At 43.3% G+C, this 18,007-nt stretch overlaps 1 protein-coding gene across 1 annotated transcript; it reads left to right on the forward strand.

Annotated features, from left to right (window-relative positions):
* Positions 1–2,003: 2,003 nt before the first annotated feature.
* On the forward strand, positions 2,004–14,768 carry LOC308577238 (programmed cell death 1 ligand 2-like). The gene is made up of 7 exons (XM_081177279.1): positions 2,004–2,164; positions 7,307–7,375; positions 8,408–8,764; positions 9,533–9,817; positions 10,124–10,267; positions 12,488–12,520; positions 14,340–14,768. Exons 2-7 carry the CDS (start codon positions 7,309–7,311, stop codon positions 14,390–14,392), a joined length of 939 nt encoding a protein of 312 aa, XP_081033405.1. The 5' UTR covers positions 2,004–2,164; positions 7,307–7,308; the 3' UTR covers positions 14,393–14,768.
* Positions 14,769–18,007: the final 3,239 nt, after the last annotated feature.

An 18,007-nucleotide genomic window follows, 5' to 3' on the forward strand; every position in this document is an offset into this window, starting at 1 on the left:
ATCTTTCTCCCCAAATTGTTTTCCCTTTCTGACTTTCGCGGGGTGTGCAAATGTCAGTCTGTCCCTGTTCCTAAGCACACTCGCATTTTTTGTATTTTAATAAACTTGTGGCCAAAATTATGCCAAAAACCTTAAACAAAAATTCTGTGTGAATTGTGTTTTATTGGGGTGGCTTGGGGACCTCAACATGCAACTAGGTCAGTCGTGGACAGACACCTTGTTTAATGGAGTTATTCGGAGTGGGAAATCCATGCCCCCATTACCTGTTGTTTGCTCCTGTGTTGAGCAGTGGAAGAGCAAGGAGCTGGGCTAATCTGAATAGTCTTGCCCTGACATCACACACTCCTTCCCCAGGTGTCTGCTGCAAACACAGAGCAAACACCTGCAAAGATTCGGGCCTTTGCCTGCGCAACTGTACATGCCAAGGCTTACGCAGAATGGTTCCAGAATCTGGGGAGGTCTTTGTGTGTACAGCTTTTCCTTACAAAGGTGAATGCTGAATCCTCAGGCATTGTGAGAGGAACGTGTGATGCTGTAGTGTATCTGCCCTGCACAGGAGCCCTGTCGCTTGCGAAAAATCATTTGTGTCATGAAGATGCATGTAACATAACAAGGTTTTCATTAACATGCTGGATGCCAGAATAAAGGTTAAAAAGGTAAAGGACCCCTGGATGGTTAAGTCCAGTCAAAGGGGACTATGGGGTTGTGGCGCTCATCTCGCTTTCAGGCTGAGGGAATTGGCGTTTGTCCACAGACAGCTTTCCGGGTCATGTGGCCAGCAGGACTAAACAGCTTCTGGTGCAGCGGGACACTGTGATGGAAGCCAGAGCGCACGGAAATGCCGTTTACCTTCCTGCCGCAGCGGTACCTATTTATCTACTTTCACTGGTGTGCTTTCAAATTGCTAGGTTGCCAAAATATACTTGGGTTAAAAGAGGGGACAACATTTCTTCTCAAAACACTTGTGAGCCCTTGAGAAATCTTTGGGGACCAAAACTATGAAAGCTGAATCATTAAGGATTTGGGCTTTTGCAAATTTGCCACAGAGAATCCTTTGTGTCCCGTTATATTTTCAAATATATGCATGCTACCATGAGACCTAGAACTTTGTTGTTGTTTTTTAAGGTACAAGAGTCCAAATTTTCAGGACTTTGAAAATCTGTACTTCACAATCCTTATTTTATGGTATACGAAAAGATTGGTCATTTACGTATCAGTGCACTTCCTAATTTGGGTGTATAATGTGAAAAACTGGATTTATATCAGAAATGTTTGATTCATCATCGTTATTTCTTGTCAGCTGCCTGGATTTCTTGTCAACCGCTTAGAGGTTTTATTACAATCAAGCAGTATATAAATTTTGTTAGATAATAATAAATATGTACATTATTGGTGTTTTCTTCATAGATGGACAGAGACAGCAAAGTAGGATGATAACAGACATGTGTGCTCATTACAACATGTTCATGAATCAGGATGTATTTTCTGGTGATACATTTATTATTTGGTCTGCATATTTGCATCATCAGTTATTTGCATTCAGACACTTGAAGAAGGAAGCTCTTGGCTCCATTTAAAAGAAGAAGAAGTTTACATATGTACTCTTATCCAACTAAAACCAGTCCATTTGAGGCTGTTATTTCACCAACTCGTACAAACTATAGCACTCTGGGTTTCTTTTCCTCTTCCTCCTTCTCTTCTTCTTCTTCTTCTTCTTCTTCTTCTTCTTCTTCTTCTTCATTCAGGGTGCTGAAGAGCTGTCAGCTTGCTGTTATTTTCAAACAAAGCAGTGCTCCTGCTGCAGAAAGATGTAGGTCAGATGTATTGCCATGACCTAGTACACAAGGAAGTACAGTATGCAGCTGCTTTGTTTTGCTTTTAGAATGCAGAACAACTAAATACAAAAGTACAGCCCGCAACAGTGACAATGAAAGAGAAACCACAAGCACTTCATTTCCCGAAAGAAGGCTGGCATCTATCCAACCACTTTCTTCAGAAAAGCTAGTTATTGGAGTTCAGCATTTTATTCATGAGAGAAGACTCTGGCAATGAAGCATGATACCTTGTTCCTCGCTGGCTGTCTCAAGGCACATACATCAAGGAGGCACGCTTTTGCCTGGGACAACAAATTCCACTGTGAAGGAGATCGGCCTTAAATCTTGAGGTGAATATAATTCTGATACAGAACATCAGTATTTCTAATATGCTCTAGAACAAATAATTTGTCTGGATTGTCAGGCAGCTTTCTTGGAAAACATGAGATGTGAAGGGAATTGGTGGAGATTTATCATGGCCAAATCTTTAAACAAGGAAAGCAACGTGTGTGTGTGTGTGTGTGTGTGTGTGTGTGTGTGTGTGTGTGTGTAAAATTTTATGTGTTTATTGACATTATACAGTGGGCAGAAGCTAGATCAGAATCCACTGGTAGATCTCTAGGTGATTTGCAGTAGATCAGACCCCCAGTTGTCTAACAGCCTCCCCCCAATCTAAAGTAGGGATGTGTGTCCATTATACCATTAAAATACATTATTTCCCTCAAAGAATTATGGGCACTGTAGTTTGTTAAGGGATGGTTGGAATTTTAACTTTGTGAGGGGTAAAGTACAGGGCCCAGTATTCTAGGGGGGGGGATGTAGGGTTGCCATATGTCCTCTTTTTCCAGGACATGTCCTCTTTTCCAGGAGTAAAATTTCTGTCCTGGTGGATTTTTGGAATTTGCCAAAACGTCCTTATTTTTTTCTTTGGTACTAAAGGGAGCATGTGTGTGCTTGGGAATTGCCATTCCGGGAGTGTTAAATTGGACAAGAGCTGATTCAGACATGTGTGTTTGGTTATTCTTTTACTTATTTTCAACAGTTGTCTCCTGCTTTTCCATAAAAGAAAAATAAATCAAGGTAGCAAACAACATGATAGGAAATTAAAACAACATCAAACAATCAAATGCCTACAATAAGGCTAAAACAACAATAAACTCGAAGTCATATGCTGGAGGGGGAACCTGCTCATCAAAAGGAGTACTGTGATGAAGCTGAAGTTCCTTTCTTGTCGTCAACATCAGAAAGCCCCCATCCCATGACACACATACTGTGCTTAAGATGGAGGGGGGACAGGGCCTTAGAGGATTATCTCGATAATGAAGCTGAGAGCCAACATGACACACTGGTTAAGGCTTCTGGGCTGAGCCCATAGGTCCATAACAAGGATCCTGCCAGGATCAAGCCATCTTTCTTCTTCTTTGGCGATCACTCGTAGCCGAGTAAAATAGTCATTCCATAAACACGGTTTTAAAAGTGAGTCAGTAAGAGACTGTGGAGGCCAGTTCTGGACCCACACATTCTTCCACAGTGGGGACATACCGGTAGGTTTCCGGGTGGGAGTTGATCACTGTGAGGGTTTGCCAAACGTGCCTTCCTCTTAGCACGCTTCTCCCTTTTGTCCTGAGTTCGAGCTTCTTCAAAGTCCAAGGCACCTTTGGTAAAGGCTGTTCTCCAATTGGTGCGTTCGCAGGCCAGTGTTTCCCAGCTGTCAGTGTTTATACTACATTTTTAAAGATTTGCCTTGAGAGAGTCTTTAAACCTCTTTTGTTGACCACCAGCATTACGCTTTTCATTTTTAAGTTCAGAGTAGAGTAGTTGCTTTGGAAGACGATAATCATACATCCAAACAACATGACCATGTTGAAGAATCATTGCATCCAAACAACATGACCAGTCCAACGAAGTTGATGTTGAAGAATCATTGCTTCATGGTGATCTTTGCTTCTTCCAGTACACAGGCATTATAGGGCTATCTAGGCAAGCATCTTCTCTCCCACATCCCTCTCGGCCCCCCGCCCCAGGGCTCTTCTTTGCTCTTCAAAATATGGCAACCCTAGAATAGTGTGTACTTATTTGGAATATGCTTTGAAGTTGGTGTACACAGCCACAACAGAACCCTATGATCAGGAGTAGACTGCGGTGGAAAGGACCTGTGGTTCTGCTACTGATCACAACTTTTTGCCCTGAGTTTGTGCCCAGGGCATCTTCCTTAATTCCTAGTGTATGTCTGCTCTTTCCCATTGGTAGACTACAGCGTGGTAGTAAAAAAAAATCCCAACAAAGTCCCAAAAAACCAACAAAGTCCAAAGTCTGCCCCTCCTTCCCAGTTTTTAGACTATCCCATAACAAATGTTCTTTATCCCATGACAGCTTTATTGTTGTCGTGTGTGTATGTGTGTGTGTACTCACACACACAGAGTACATTTTTAATTGGGTTTTTTATTGTTGTCGGCCATGTTGTCAGCATTGTTTATGGAACGGCAAGGTACAAAGGTGATAAATTAATAAGCTAGCTGTGCAGAACAACATATCCAGGTAAAGCTGCAGACCGCTGTCCATGTTAAATGTTCCACCTGGCCAGTTCAAGACTTGCTGCACACATCTGCAGCAGCATGGGCTGTGCGCATGGGAATCTGGTGCCTCACAACAGCGGCTCAGAAAAGGTAGGGGAAGCAGTGGTATTCTCCAAGCAGTAGAGGTTCTGTGCTGATGGGCAGGAGTGCCAATTTGGCCCCATGATTGTGGGTGCCCACAGCCGTGGTTGCTATGCAGCATGCATGGCCCTGGCACCAAAATTTGTGGGTGCCCGGCTCCTTCATGGGGGCACCTATGCTGATGGGGATAGGTCAGGGGAGTTGGTGGCAGCAAAGTCAGCAGAACTCCTGGTTGGAGTTCTCCTTTCCTCCTCCTTTCTCCTTTTTACCCTTAAACTCAAAAGTGACAAGTAAGAACAGTGGGCAAATTCCTGAGTGAGATCTATACTGTTTTTGGGTTGTCCCCTCTGTTCCCTGTGGGGAATTTGCATGAAGCATAGGTTGGGCAATTCAAAGCAGAGGTCGAGGTGAAAAAAATGAGTTTCCAATCTTACTTGGCCTGCTCTCTCTCTTTTTATCATTCATGGCAGCATATTTGAGTCAAGGAATGTGCGCTTCTCAGCATGTGCAGAAGCTGCATCTGGAGAAGATATGGGGCAGGCTCATGATATAATTAAGATTAATTAATTAATTAATGCTAACTATTGAAAATGAGCGTAGCTCAGTCCTGCATTTCCTTGGTTTCAGCGCAAGGTAGCCTGATCAGGATGTGCTCTGAAGATCCTACCTCAGATGGCAAATATCGGGTGTAGCATTAAGGTGGAAAATGTAAAATAGATCTCATCCTTTTGGCCCCGAATATTGGTGCCCCTTGCAGTGGTGGTGAGGGTTCAGCCTCCAAATTGGTTTCTTTGCATCTCCCCTGTCCGAGACCACACCACTGTTGTTGGTTCTTGGCTCAAAACCAATATCAAAATGCATTTTAAAATGTATATTTTGAGAGAGAAATGTTTCAAAAAAAAAAAAAAAGAAAGATCGTATTTCCCCGTGTATAAAATGATGGGTTTTTTGCTTAAAAAATAGTCAAAAATTGGGAGTCGTCTTATACACGGATGGTGAATGCACAAGGGTTCGGGTTCTGGCTCTTGAAATACGGCAACCCTAACTATTTTAAAATGTTGTTTTCTTAATTTGGGGTTCCAGAAAATTAGGGGTCAGCTTATACATGGGAGGAGTGTCTTATATATGGAAAAATACGGTATATAGAAAGTTAAGTTTAAAGTACAGTAATACCTCAGCAAACATCCATTCTAGTGAATGTCCGCGGCAAACTTGGAAGTACTGGAATGGGTTACTTCCGGTTTTGCCGCTCACACATGCACAGAAGCGCTACATTGTGCTTTGCACATGCGCAGAAGCTTAAACCACTCCATGCGCATGTGCAGACCTTTTCGGCTAGTGGCCAGGGCTCCGGAATGGATCCTGGCCACAAAACGAGGTACGACTGTACATATTTAAGTGTGATTTTTGTGTGAGAGAGATCACACACACAAACACATGCTGATTAATGGGGCTATGGGATGAGACAGACTTACAACTAAACACATATGCGAGTGATATGGATGAAAAATAGGCTGATTCGTCCATTCCTGGTTGTTACGCCCTATACTAGCTGACATCTCCAGTTGTAACGCAGCTAGATCAGTTCCTGTTGGTTAGAACAGTTCTTCTTGGAAGGCTGCATAAAGCATACAAACTGATGCCGTCTTGGAGTTAGTCAAGTATGTGTTCATGGAGCTTGGGGGGGGGGAGAGTCTAGCAACTTTGGCACCTTATTACTTAAATTGCAAATTTTATGGAACAATGACTTCTTCTCTTTCCATGGTTCATTTTACCTGTCATGCATCCCTGCATATTTTACTATAACCATTCAAATCAGCTTTTACATCCAACAAAAATTATTTGCTCTGTTGAATTTATCTCAATGCTGCCAGTGTTTTCAGCTGTATACAGTTATTTTCCATATATTCAATAAATGTTTTCCGCTCTTCTTTATATGTATGTTCTTCTTGCTCTCTTATTCTGTATGCTAAATCTGCAAGTTGTGCATATTCTGTCAATTTAAGCTGTCAGTCCTCTTTAGTTGGGACTTTGCTCACTTTCCATTTTGGGGCTAACAAAATATGGGCCGCAGTTGTTGCATACATAAATAATTTTCTCTGACACCTAGGAATTTCAGTCTGGGTTATCCCCAACAAAAAGGACTCTGTTTTGGGGAGCAAAGTAATTTTAAACATTTTTTTTCCAATTCATTATAAATCATTTCCCAATGCACTTTTACCTTTTTACATGTCCACCACATGAGAAAAAACATTTCCTCTGTTTCTTTACACTTCCAACACATATCTGATTCTGTTTCATCAATCTTAGCCAACCTACTCGGAGTTAAGTACCATCTATTAATCATTTTCAGGTAATTCTCTTTCAATGAATAACATGCAGTAAATTTCAGGTCGCTTTTCCAGAGTTTCTCCTAGAGGTTGAGCTCTATATTGTGTCCTATATCTATTGCCCAGTGTGTCATTGAAGCTTTAACCAGCTCAGCTTTTGTTGCCCATTCTAGTAGAAAGTTATACATTTTAGACAAAAGTTTATCCATATTTTGTAAAAGTTCTTTTTCAAATTGTGAGCCATGTGTATTGTGTTTCTTACCCACCCGGAAGGGGTTACAGCAAAGCAATGAGGCAATTTAAAATCAGATAAAACTAATACTTAATACATCATAGAAAGTACAGTTTAAAACAGAGAATGTCAGGTTCAAAACATGTATCTCAGCTGTCGAATTCTCTTCTTTTAGGGGTATATTACTGAATCATAAAGACATGCATTCTTTGGCAGAGCAGTTGTTTATATGCCACAATGTAGGATGTTTATCATGTCAACATTGCTTTTCAGATATGTCTAGGCAAATGTCCAAACTGCTGCCAGTTGTGCTACTGGAAATCCAGCTTCATATGATTGCAGGTGAGAGCTTTCATTTGGGCAGGTTTACAATGAAATCCTCAAAGAGTTGTACATTTCCCTTTGGATTTGAAGTCTAAGAGCTTCAGAGCTACCTGGAAGGGTTGGGTGGGTCACACGTTCCTGAGTGCCAGGGTCAGAAAAAGTCTACCATTAACGAATATTCAGCCATTGTGGATGGTGGATTGCAATTCTTGGCTGCTGGGCACTTTCCTTGCACCTTTGCAGTCCGCAGGAAATATTCCTGAGCCCTGAGATGCTCTTACTCAGGTCTCCGTCAGTTTGGTGTCCCAAATGGGTTGTCCCTTTGGTCTGTAGTAACAGCAATGGAATGTGTCCTCATGGGGCCCAGGACACGCACGTGAGCCCAGCCTCACAGAGTGGTTCAGGGAAGGTGGTGTGAGAAGGACCCCTGGGCTAGACAATCGTCCAACTAGGAGTGCCAATGTGAATTAAATTTTTGGAGGGCCCACTTGAGCCCTGCCCTGCAAAATCGATCACATGGCACAGCATGTCGCACATCTGTTGAATGACAATACCCATCATCTTTTTGGGGGGAGGGCAGGCGAAAGGTTGGCTCCTATGTGTCCAACAAAGAAAGAAGATGTCTACAATCTTCTCCCGTCTCTCTATAAGCATCCTGAATGCGTTAAATGCATAGTTACTGAATATGCATGAAATTGGTCTTATGGGAGTTTAAAGTTTGATCCTGGTTGTGTGAAAATACTTTCTTTACTCAAATACTTTCTTTAAAAATGGCAGCAAATCATGGCATGTTTTTACAGAAACTCATTTAAAGGGCCCAATTCTTCATTTCCTTTTCACTGTAGTGTGGTGACATTGGCATGGAAAGGGGCTAACCTACTTGATTCCTCCATGTAGAAAGCAGTCATGTCAGTAAGTTGTGAACAAGAAGAAGACATGCCAACCAGAAATCCACACACTGTTGATATCAGACTTACTGGACTTCTTCTGTTCCACATAAATCCTGGTGCTTGCATGATAAGATACTCATGCTTTGTTTCAACCTCTCAGCTTTATTCACAGTCAAAGTTCTTCAGCCACGTTACACTGCGGAGTACGGGAGTGATGTGATTATGGGATGTCGCTTTCCAGTCCATTCCCCATTAAATTTGATGGGACTAAGTGTCTCGTGGCAAAGAAAGCTGTCACTGGGGGACAAAGAAGTCTACAAGCTCAACAATGGCCAAGAAGACCTCACCCATCAGGATTCTGATTATCATGGGAGAGCGTCATTGTCACGTGAGGAGTTAGACAAAGGACTTTCTTTGCTGTCTATCACCAACATAAAGCTCACAGATGCAGGAGATTACATCTGTGTTGTTAAATACGAGGGAGCAGACTACAAGTACATTACTTTGGAAGTTGAAGGTTGGTAGCTGCAGAACTTACAATATATATATTGTAATACTGTATTATTGCACCCAAGCAGTGAGAATCTAAGAGAATGATTTGCAGCCTTAGTTTCCTCTGGAGGCAAGAATGCTGAACACACTCTGTCATTTTAATCCTTTGTTTCTTAACAAAGGAACTGATTAACACTTTCCACAGCTTTGAACTCACAGAAAAGGGCTCCTATGTGTATACAGCTGTATGCAATGGTGGTTGTTCCACTAGATCTACATCTTTCCTGTCTTTTGAAAAAAGTTAACTATACTTCTTTCCTGTCTTTTAAAAAAAAAGTTAATTATTTGCAGTTATTTATGTGAGAATTTGGAGAAGAAAAAAGAGTGGCTTCTGCATGTGCTGCAACTTTCAACATGTGTGTGTTATTGGAATTGCAGTGTTAGTACTGTATGTGTCTCTAGGTTTGAGAGAAGTATGCAGAGTTTGCATTCCTGTTTCCCGTCAGGAAAACTAACCCCCTGCTAACCTCCTGGCCCAGGCAGGATAAGCAAAGTAGAAAGCCTTGGCTTCTTGCTATGCCTGAACTAAATCTCCTGGTTTGTTTCTTCCAACGTATTTTAAAGATGTGCACATTAAATGCAAGATGTATGCAATGTCCCTTCTTGCTTAGTTCAAAGCATGGATCTTCTCTTATATGATGGTTGTGTAAATCAACCAAAAGGAAGAGAAACAGGGAAAGTGCCACCAAAATATTGCAAAGCGCTCTGTGATACTGTCCTCCACTTCTTGCAGCACCCTACAAAAGAATCAATCTACAGGAAAGAAGAGAGGAAGAAGACTTGATCTTAGCTTGCCATTCAGAAGGGTACCCTCTGGCTGAAGTTTCTTGGCACTATGAGAGGGATCTGAATGCCAGCATACATGCAAACACTACATTTGAAATGACAAGGGATGGACTTTTCAACATAACCAGTATCCTGAGAGTCAGACCAAGCACTCCTGGAAACTACAGCTGTGCATTCTGGAATCAGGAACTGAATCAGGAGACATCAGCCCACAAATCAGTGGTTTTGCAAGGTAAAAACTTGTGTGGTTTCACATTAATCTGTAGCACGCCCCTACAATCAGCTGGTCCCAAGGGTGAGTTAAATACCAATGTGCACTATCACCAAGATGTACCAATGGATGCTCTTGGTAGCATCACTGCACCTGGTGATTTTTGTAGTGTTATCTAGCTGTCCGTACAAGAAACAGCTTCAATTGCAGGGAGAATTATGAAAACAGATTTTTTAAAAATTCCAAATTAATTATATTCTGCTTCTTTGGGCAATGTATCAGATTGTGTGCCGGATAATATACATATTTTAATTTTCTTGTTTACAGATAAAACATCTCCAGCACATAACGGGGGGAAATCTCCCATCTCATTCATCCTACCAATTTGTCTGCTGGCATTATTTTTACTAATAGCAATTGCCATTAAAGTCCAAAGGAGCAAGTCAAGAACAAAGCTGAGTACCCGAAAAGGTGAGAGACTATGGCAAGACTCGGGCTCTTGGGGTTATTTCTGTATGTGTGGGTTTTGCTATATATTTACAATCCACTGCAAGCCGCTTTGGAGATATCTCAATCAAAAGGTGGAGTATAAATCATCAAAGCTAATAAACAATTAACTTTAGTCATACAGACACTGAAATTAAATGTGTCTATTCTGTTTATGAATTAGGGGAGCACCACCCAATTTGGGGGTTGTCCACACTTCTACTTGTCCCTTTGCCTAGAAAGTATAGGTCCAAGCGATTTTGCCTTTGCCTCGCAGATTTCCCTGGGAAAACCCACTCTTTACCGCTGAATTGGAACAAACAGCATTCCGTGGAAAACCCTATTGCCATTGGTTCCATAGTCAGCAAAGAGCTGGTTTCTCTGGAGGGAAGCAGTAGGACACACAGAAGTATGGGCCAGCCCTTGTTTGCTTCTGGTTGTTAGAGTTGTGCAACGAAACTCCCAGATCTTGTGCAGAAATGAATTTTATTTACCACAAGAAATGAGTTTTAAAGCTTTACTGTGGGGGTTGGGTGGGGGAGTCCTAAATATTTAAACGTTAGAAAACAACTCCAAAAAAAAAAAAGATACATTGCAAAACCTAGCAATGGCTCAGCTCCATACAGTAGTTCTCCCTCTGGTCCCAGAGAGAACTTAATCAAAATGCATCTGTCTCCTTTCTCTGCCTGCTGACATCTCTCTGTGTCTGTGTCTCTCTGTGTTGCAAGCAGACACATTTGCAGGTAAAGATTCAGAAGTCAGATCTCCTGTTGAGTCATGGTGCAGTCCCAGGACTGCCTACAATACCCAGCAGAAAAACACCAGGGCAAGAGGCAAGGGGGTGGCAAGGCTGGCAGTGTAAAGAGACAAGCAGAGACTGGGGCACTTGTATTGTGTCGTCCTCTGTTCTCCCTTTCTACCTAAGCAGCCGCAATGGGATTGACTAGAGCAGGGCTCGGCAAAGTTTTTGTGGCTTGGGCCGGTTCACAGTCCCGCAGACGCCCCAGGGGGCCGGGAGTGCGCGTGCACTCATGCGCAAACGCTGTTTCCGGCGCTCCAACTTAATAATGGCTATTTCCAGACTCTTGGCTTTCAATGGAACTTCTTAGCCACAATTGGTTTTAGGATCTCCTCCTCCTCCTCTTCTGCCTTCTCCTTTTGTGCGATAGTACTTGGAGTGTTAATAAAACCGAAAGTGCTTTGGGGCATTTCCAGATTTCTCTAGCAATAGATAACAGGAAATATCTAAGAACAGATACTTCCTATTGTGGGGATTTACAGCTTCACTGATGTTTTAGCACGATGATAGATTTGCTAGCGTATAGTTACCAGAAGTCCCCGTTTCTCGGGGACAGTCCCCGAATTTATAAATCTGCCCCTGGACAAAATCCATCCCCAGAATGTCCCCGGATTTCATTTAATGTCCCTGGATTTATATTTTAAGTGTTGTAGATTTATTAGTAGGGAATGAATGTTGCGTGGTTGGTTCAACGGCACAAGACACATCATATGGGGACTTCCGGCGAGGCAAAATGGCGGGTGCCATGGCAGTGAGCAGCTCCTGAAGCCAGCCAGAGCCAACTGCGCTACCAGGCTGACTCTGGGCTGCTGAGACTGCCACTGCCACCACCACTGCCAAGGGGGAACTGGGGATGCCTGGCGCGTCAACTGGGGGAACCACTGACCCCCCTATGACCCAAATCGAGCCGGGAGCGAGAGCACCCGGCCAACTGCAAACCGATGATCCAGTGCCAGGAAAACTCTGGAGCTGACGCAGGGAGAAGGAGGAGAGGAGAAAGAAGAGAGAGAAAGGAGAAGGAGAGAAAAGAGGGGAGCCCTGACCTTGCAGCGCCACTGCTGCTGAGGAGGAGAGGTAGGAGAGCACTGGGAGGGCAAGGACATGTGGCTGAGCCCAGGCCCGACCCAAGCCTACTCCATGGCGTCTAGTGCTCCAAGAGAGAAGCCCAGAGGAAGGCCACGCAACAGAGGAGACCACAGAAGAGAAGATATTACTTCTTAAAATAATAATAATATTAACTCTGCCCCCTTAAAAAAAAGTGTTGCCAAATTCTTTGAAAAAAATCTGGTAACCTTAGCTCGCGTTGCTTGCAAAATGCCAAGCTCGGAAGCTCTCTTTGTATAATCTTGCATGTTTCTAGGTAAACACCTACCAACATTTTGTTTGCTTTTCATATTTCTTCCCAGGAAAACGAAGAAAACCCCGACAGTTTTTAAAGAGTATGTAATTTTGATATAATTCTCTGGTACATTTTTTAAAAAATAAAATTTAAAAACCACACCTGCAGCTTTAAGCAAATCTCCAGTGAACTTTACGGCTAAGCGGAGATTTGAATCTCACTCAAACCAGTCATAATCCAGTATGCTTCCACTGCACCACACTGAATCTTACTGGAAGGAAAAGGTCTGTGTTAGTTTGTGTGTTGTGTACCTGTATATGCTTATTTGTAAATAACTGTGGAGCTCCAAGTTTGGGTTTCAAATTGGATTTGGGTCCACGAATCAGGCAATACCCATATGTATCCTACCTACAGTTTCTCCTCACACATGGAGCATGAATGTGCATAAGGTAAAATGAAACTCAAGCTGTGTACATGTGGATTTGTGTGCTATTTCTCCCTTTTGGGGGCCAGAATGATTACACAAATCATATGAAACCCACATCTCATGTTACAAGCTCTCTCCACACCTTCATGTTGTATATCCCACCACCACCAAAAGATGTTTGGTTGCGGAGGGCGGGAATGTAAGATAGGACCTTTTTTGTGGCAGAACCCAAGTTGTGTAATTCACTCCCTCAGGAGGTGAGACTAGCTCCATCCCTGATGGTGTTGAGCCAGGCTAATGTTCTTATTCCACACGGCTTCTAATGGTTGTTAAAAGAAGATGGAAGGTTTTCAACTCTGCTCCTTTTCCATTCGAGTTTTATTTTTTATTTCACCACTTTGTGGTGGTTGTTGTTTTAAAAAAATGTGAACCACTTTGAGAGGCAAAAAAGTTGTATAAACAAAAGAAGGGGTCTTTTCTGGTAAGTGTGTGAATTGGCCCTAGTTATTCTTATGAACTGAAGCGCTTGACTGAGATATGCCTTCTCATAATCTCAATTGCCCACTCAGAGGTGAATTTGCCTCCTAAATTGGCCGTAGGATTGGTATCGCCATCTGGCCCATCCTAATGCTATTTAGCTGCTTCTCTGTTTATAAAAGTATTTACATACTGGCCAGTTCATACAACAACAACAACAACAACAACAATTATTATTATTGATACCCCGCCCATCTGGTTGCGTTTCTCCAGCCACTCTGGGAGGCTTCCAGCAGAGTATTAAAATACAATGTTTCAACAAATATTAAAAGCTTCCCTAAACAGGGCTGCTTTCAGGTGTCTTCTAAAAGTCAGATAGTTGCTTATTTCCTTGACATCTGATGGGAGGCTGTTCCACAGGGCGGGCGCCACCACCGAGAAGGCCCTCTGCCTGGTTCCCTGTAACTTCGCTTCTCGCAGTGAGGGAACCGCCAGAAGGCCCTTGGCTGGACCTCCATGTATAGCAAAGTGTTGCATAATATATCCATGGTGATGTTATTGCTTCTGAAATCCATGGCATTGTTTCCATCCAAACTATCAATCTGTTCAGTCCACTCACCTTCTCAAGGGAGAAAGGAAAGGCATACTAGATTTACTTCAAGGACTGAAAGTGTGTGTTCAAATCTGTGATTCAGTTTGTGAAAAGGAATGGTAATCCTCATCTCTCTTCACTATTTAAGCTTCTCTCAGAACAATTCCCACCCCCACCCCCGCTATTTCCTGTGTCAAACCTGAAAACTACAGATGTGACCAGAAATTACTCACGGTCCATCAATCTGAGAAACTGGGGGTTCTCCCTGTGTCAGTTTCTGAATTATGAAATGTCATATGTACCAAACACAAAGATGGAACCTTGAATTTGGGGGACTCTGGAACATCTGGTTAAAGAAAAAGAGACAAAGGCTTTTCCCGTTTATCATTTGTCTAAAGTTCTTTGTCTTTCTGCTATTCCAAGGAGATTTGGATCTTCAAACCAAGGATCTTACTGAGGTGACTGTTACAGACTGAAGAGATAAAATGAAGATGGGAAACTGTTCTTCTGAACTGCCTGCAATTTTGCACTTTCCACTTAATTCCGCTTTTAGAAATATATGAGGAAGCAATGGTGCTTCGGAGCTAAATCGGGCTGACACTTCTGGTTTTTGTCAGCGCTGCAGCATGTGAATTGCTGATCATCTTTGTGCACTTCAGCACTGTCTTTTTAAAAACTACAGAAAATTGTGTTGCTGGTCAGCACTTCAAGGGGTTATCCGAGTACATCACATACATTCTGTGACTTTGTGTACCATTTCTCTGAATCTCCCTGCCCTTAATTTCCTCGAAATGTATGTGTACATGCGTAGATATGTACATCAATTTATGCATTAAACGTCCGTTGTTATAATAGCTGAGTTAACTTCTCTTTTCCTCGAAGGGAAGAGCAAAGCAGCTGCATGGGGGCACTTAAGATTCAACCATGTCTCATCTTATCAAACCGAGATTGTGACCATCCAAATGCAGCCAATGCAACTTGCAGCTGAAAAACATGATGAGTGGAGTCACATGATGCATTATTATTTTTTGCTGGAATGAACAGATGTGGGGGACTAACAGCACAATCTTGTACAGTCATACCTCAGGTTATAGACGATTCGGGTTGCGTTTTTTCAGGTTACAGACTGCCGAAACCCAGAAGTACCGGAACAGGTTACTTCTGGGTTTTGGCAGTCGCGCATGTGCAGAAGCGCCGAATCGCAACCCTTGCATGCGCAGACGTGCAGACGCGGGTTGTGAACACTGCAGGTTGTGAACGTGCATCCCGCATGGATCACGTTTGCAACCCGAGCATTCATTGTACATGTTTACTCAGAAGTAAGAGCCACTGGGTTGTATTCAAAGTAGCACTAGGTTCTGATAGTACAAGGAATTCTGCTTATACAGAACTCCCCCCCCCCCTCCTGCTCCCACTAGACCTCCTCAAATTGGTTTCCGGGGTTTCCAATCCCCCCCCCAAGCAGATTTGGGGAGGGCACACAGAGTATGCATGGGGAAGAGAGGAAGTCCCATTGTACTGGAGGGAATCATTGTGCTAACAGTTGGCAGAATATTGCCTATTGTGTACAGGACTGGAGCCTAGGGCTGGGCGATATCTGGTTTTCAACATAGTTATATATCACCAGCTAAGCACTGTGATATACCAATATATCAGGTGTCTGAAATAAGATTTCTCCTTGTATCGTGATTTTTGCCGGTGCCTGGTCTTGTGATTCGCTGCCCCCCTGCATGAGGCAGGAGAGAGCTGAGCTAGCAGAGTTAACAGGGTCTGCAGGAATCGAGAGAAGCATTGGCTGGCTTCATGGTTTTCCCCACATTGCGATTTTTGCACAGCAGATACACACACACACCACAATTCACGATATATCAACCAAAATTATGAAACAGGTGTCATGACTTCAAACAGGTTTTGGATGATACATCACCCAGCTCTAACACACACCATGATTCGCCATATATTGGCGAGGACAAAAATTACGAAACAGGTATCACAATATGGACTTCAAACCGGTTTGGATGATATATCGCCCATCCTAATGCCATCATGGCTAAGCCCTTATCCTTCATGAATTGTCTAATCCTCTTTTAAAGCCATCCAAGTTGGTAGCTATCATGACATCTTGTGGGAACAAATCCTAAGAGCCAAATCACATGTCTCAAGTCCTGGTGAACCCAATGAACCACGGCAGCTCCTGACCCTCCCTGGCACTTTGTCAGAGGCCAAATTCTTTGCTTCCTTGGATTAATATCCAAGGGAGGAAAAGAATTCCTCGCTTTCCCTTCCTCCCCTTCTCGTCAGTTTCTGGCCTGCAGCAATGATGATGAACAACAGCAGTAGCACATGGGGAGGTGAGGAAGGAGAGCTGAAGTTCTTCTCCATCAACTCCCTCTCTGTTCCAGCTGTTCCTCCTTTGTAAGAGGGGGATGCAGCCCTCAGGTCTCAGCAGCTGGAAGTAGTTGCGTGCCAACTCTCTAGGCTTCTGTTTCATCGGAGGCGTTTCTGAGTCTGTCATTTCTGCCTGAGCATGTGGATACAACCGTTCAACACAAGTTTCTTATGCACTTTCTGCTTCACCTAATCTCGCACAAGCGGACACTTTGAAGCACCTGTGGGAAGCATTTTCTGGCTTGGGACAGCACAGATGAAAGACAACAATAGCAGGAGAGGATTTTGAAAGCACACCAGGTTAAGGAATCCTAGTTTTCACCGGGCTGCACAACTTAAGAGTTGGGGTTCAGGTGACGGGTCACTTCTCCGTTAAAAAACCCCAAAACACCTTACCGATTAATAATAATAAGAATATTTATACCCCAGCCACTCTGGGTGGCTCCCAACAGAACACTAAAAACAGAATAAAACTTCAAACATTAAAGAGTTCCCTAAACAGGGCCGCCTTCAGATGTCTTTTAAAAGTCAGATAGTTGCTTATTTCCTTGACATCTGATGGGAGGGCATTCCACAGGGCGGGTGCCACTACTGAGACGGTCTTCTGCCTGGTTCCCTGTTAACCTCACTTTTCGCAGGGAGGGAACCACCAGAAAGCCCTCAGCGCTGGACCTCAGTGTCTGGGCTGAATGATGGGGGTGGAGATGCTCCTTCAGGTATATTAGGCTGAGGCCCTTTGGAAACTTCAAAGGTCAGCTTTTATGAGCAGCTGCACAATGATCTGATGGCATCTTTTTCCAGCTATGAGAAGCATATTGTTGACAAGCAATGACTTCCCTGTTGTCTGTTCTATGTACCTTTATTCAAAAGCCCAGGGGTTTTCCAAAAGGAACACCATGAACAACAAACTTAGTGACTCTAGCAATAATGCGCAACACAAAAATTAACCAAGGGTCTTTTTCAAAGGAACCACAGCCATCTGCTTAGCTTACACAATTACTGTATAAGGGCAATGAGGAACAGTAAACATTATTTATAAGGATTGGTTCCAGGCAGTCACACTTCCCTAATGTCAGGCTGTGTCTAACACGGATGTGCAATTACTCCTAAGGAGAGCCTTTCGATTGTCATATATCCACATATATGCTTGAAGATACACTCAAGGGTCAATCCAAATACCTGGCCAGCAGCAAGAGGACTTGTTAGTCTGCACCACTTCTAGGCTGGTGCAGCAGAGAGGGCCTGGATCAGGCCCCTTGTCATCATGTGGCAGTAGCAAGGACAGCATGGCAGGTAGCAGATGCTGCGTCAGTCCAGTCCAGCCCTGAAACCTCCCCTCCCCTGAAACCCCTCATTTTGGGGTTGTTCTGTTGGTGCTACCAGTAAGAATGGCACTGGCAGTAGCTTCCACCTTCCTTATGGACAGGCAAATTGGGATGCTCCTCGCTAGCAGAGGCCAGCAAGATGGTCATTTCCCCCTCATCCAAACTCCTCCAGCATGGCTCTGCCAGCTTTAAAAGCATTTTAATGAATGATGTAGTGTAGATAAGTGGCAAGACCACCCTAAGCATTCGAAACACGTAACAACCATTCCCCTCCACCCGAGTGCTTCCATAACACATCCCTTTGCAGTTGTCCCAACCTGCGATATTGATTGTTGAAGTGGCGGCTATATTGCTGCTATCTTCTTCTTCTTTGAGTAG

This window comes from Podarcis bocagei (assembly GCF_964188305.1).
Source record: "Podarcis bocagei genome assembly, chromosome: 17".
Classification (NCBI taxonomy): Eukaryota; Metazoa; Chordata; class Lepidosauria; order Squamata; family Lacertidae; genus Podarcis; species Podarcis bocagei.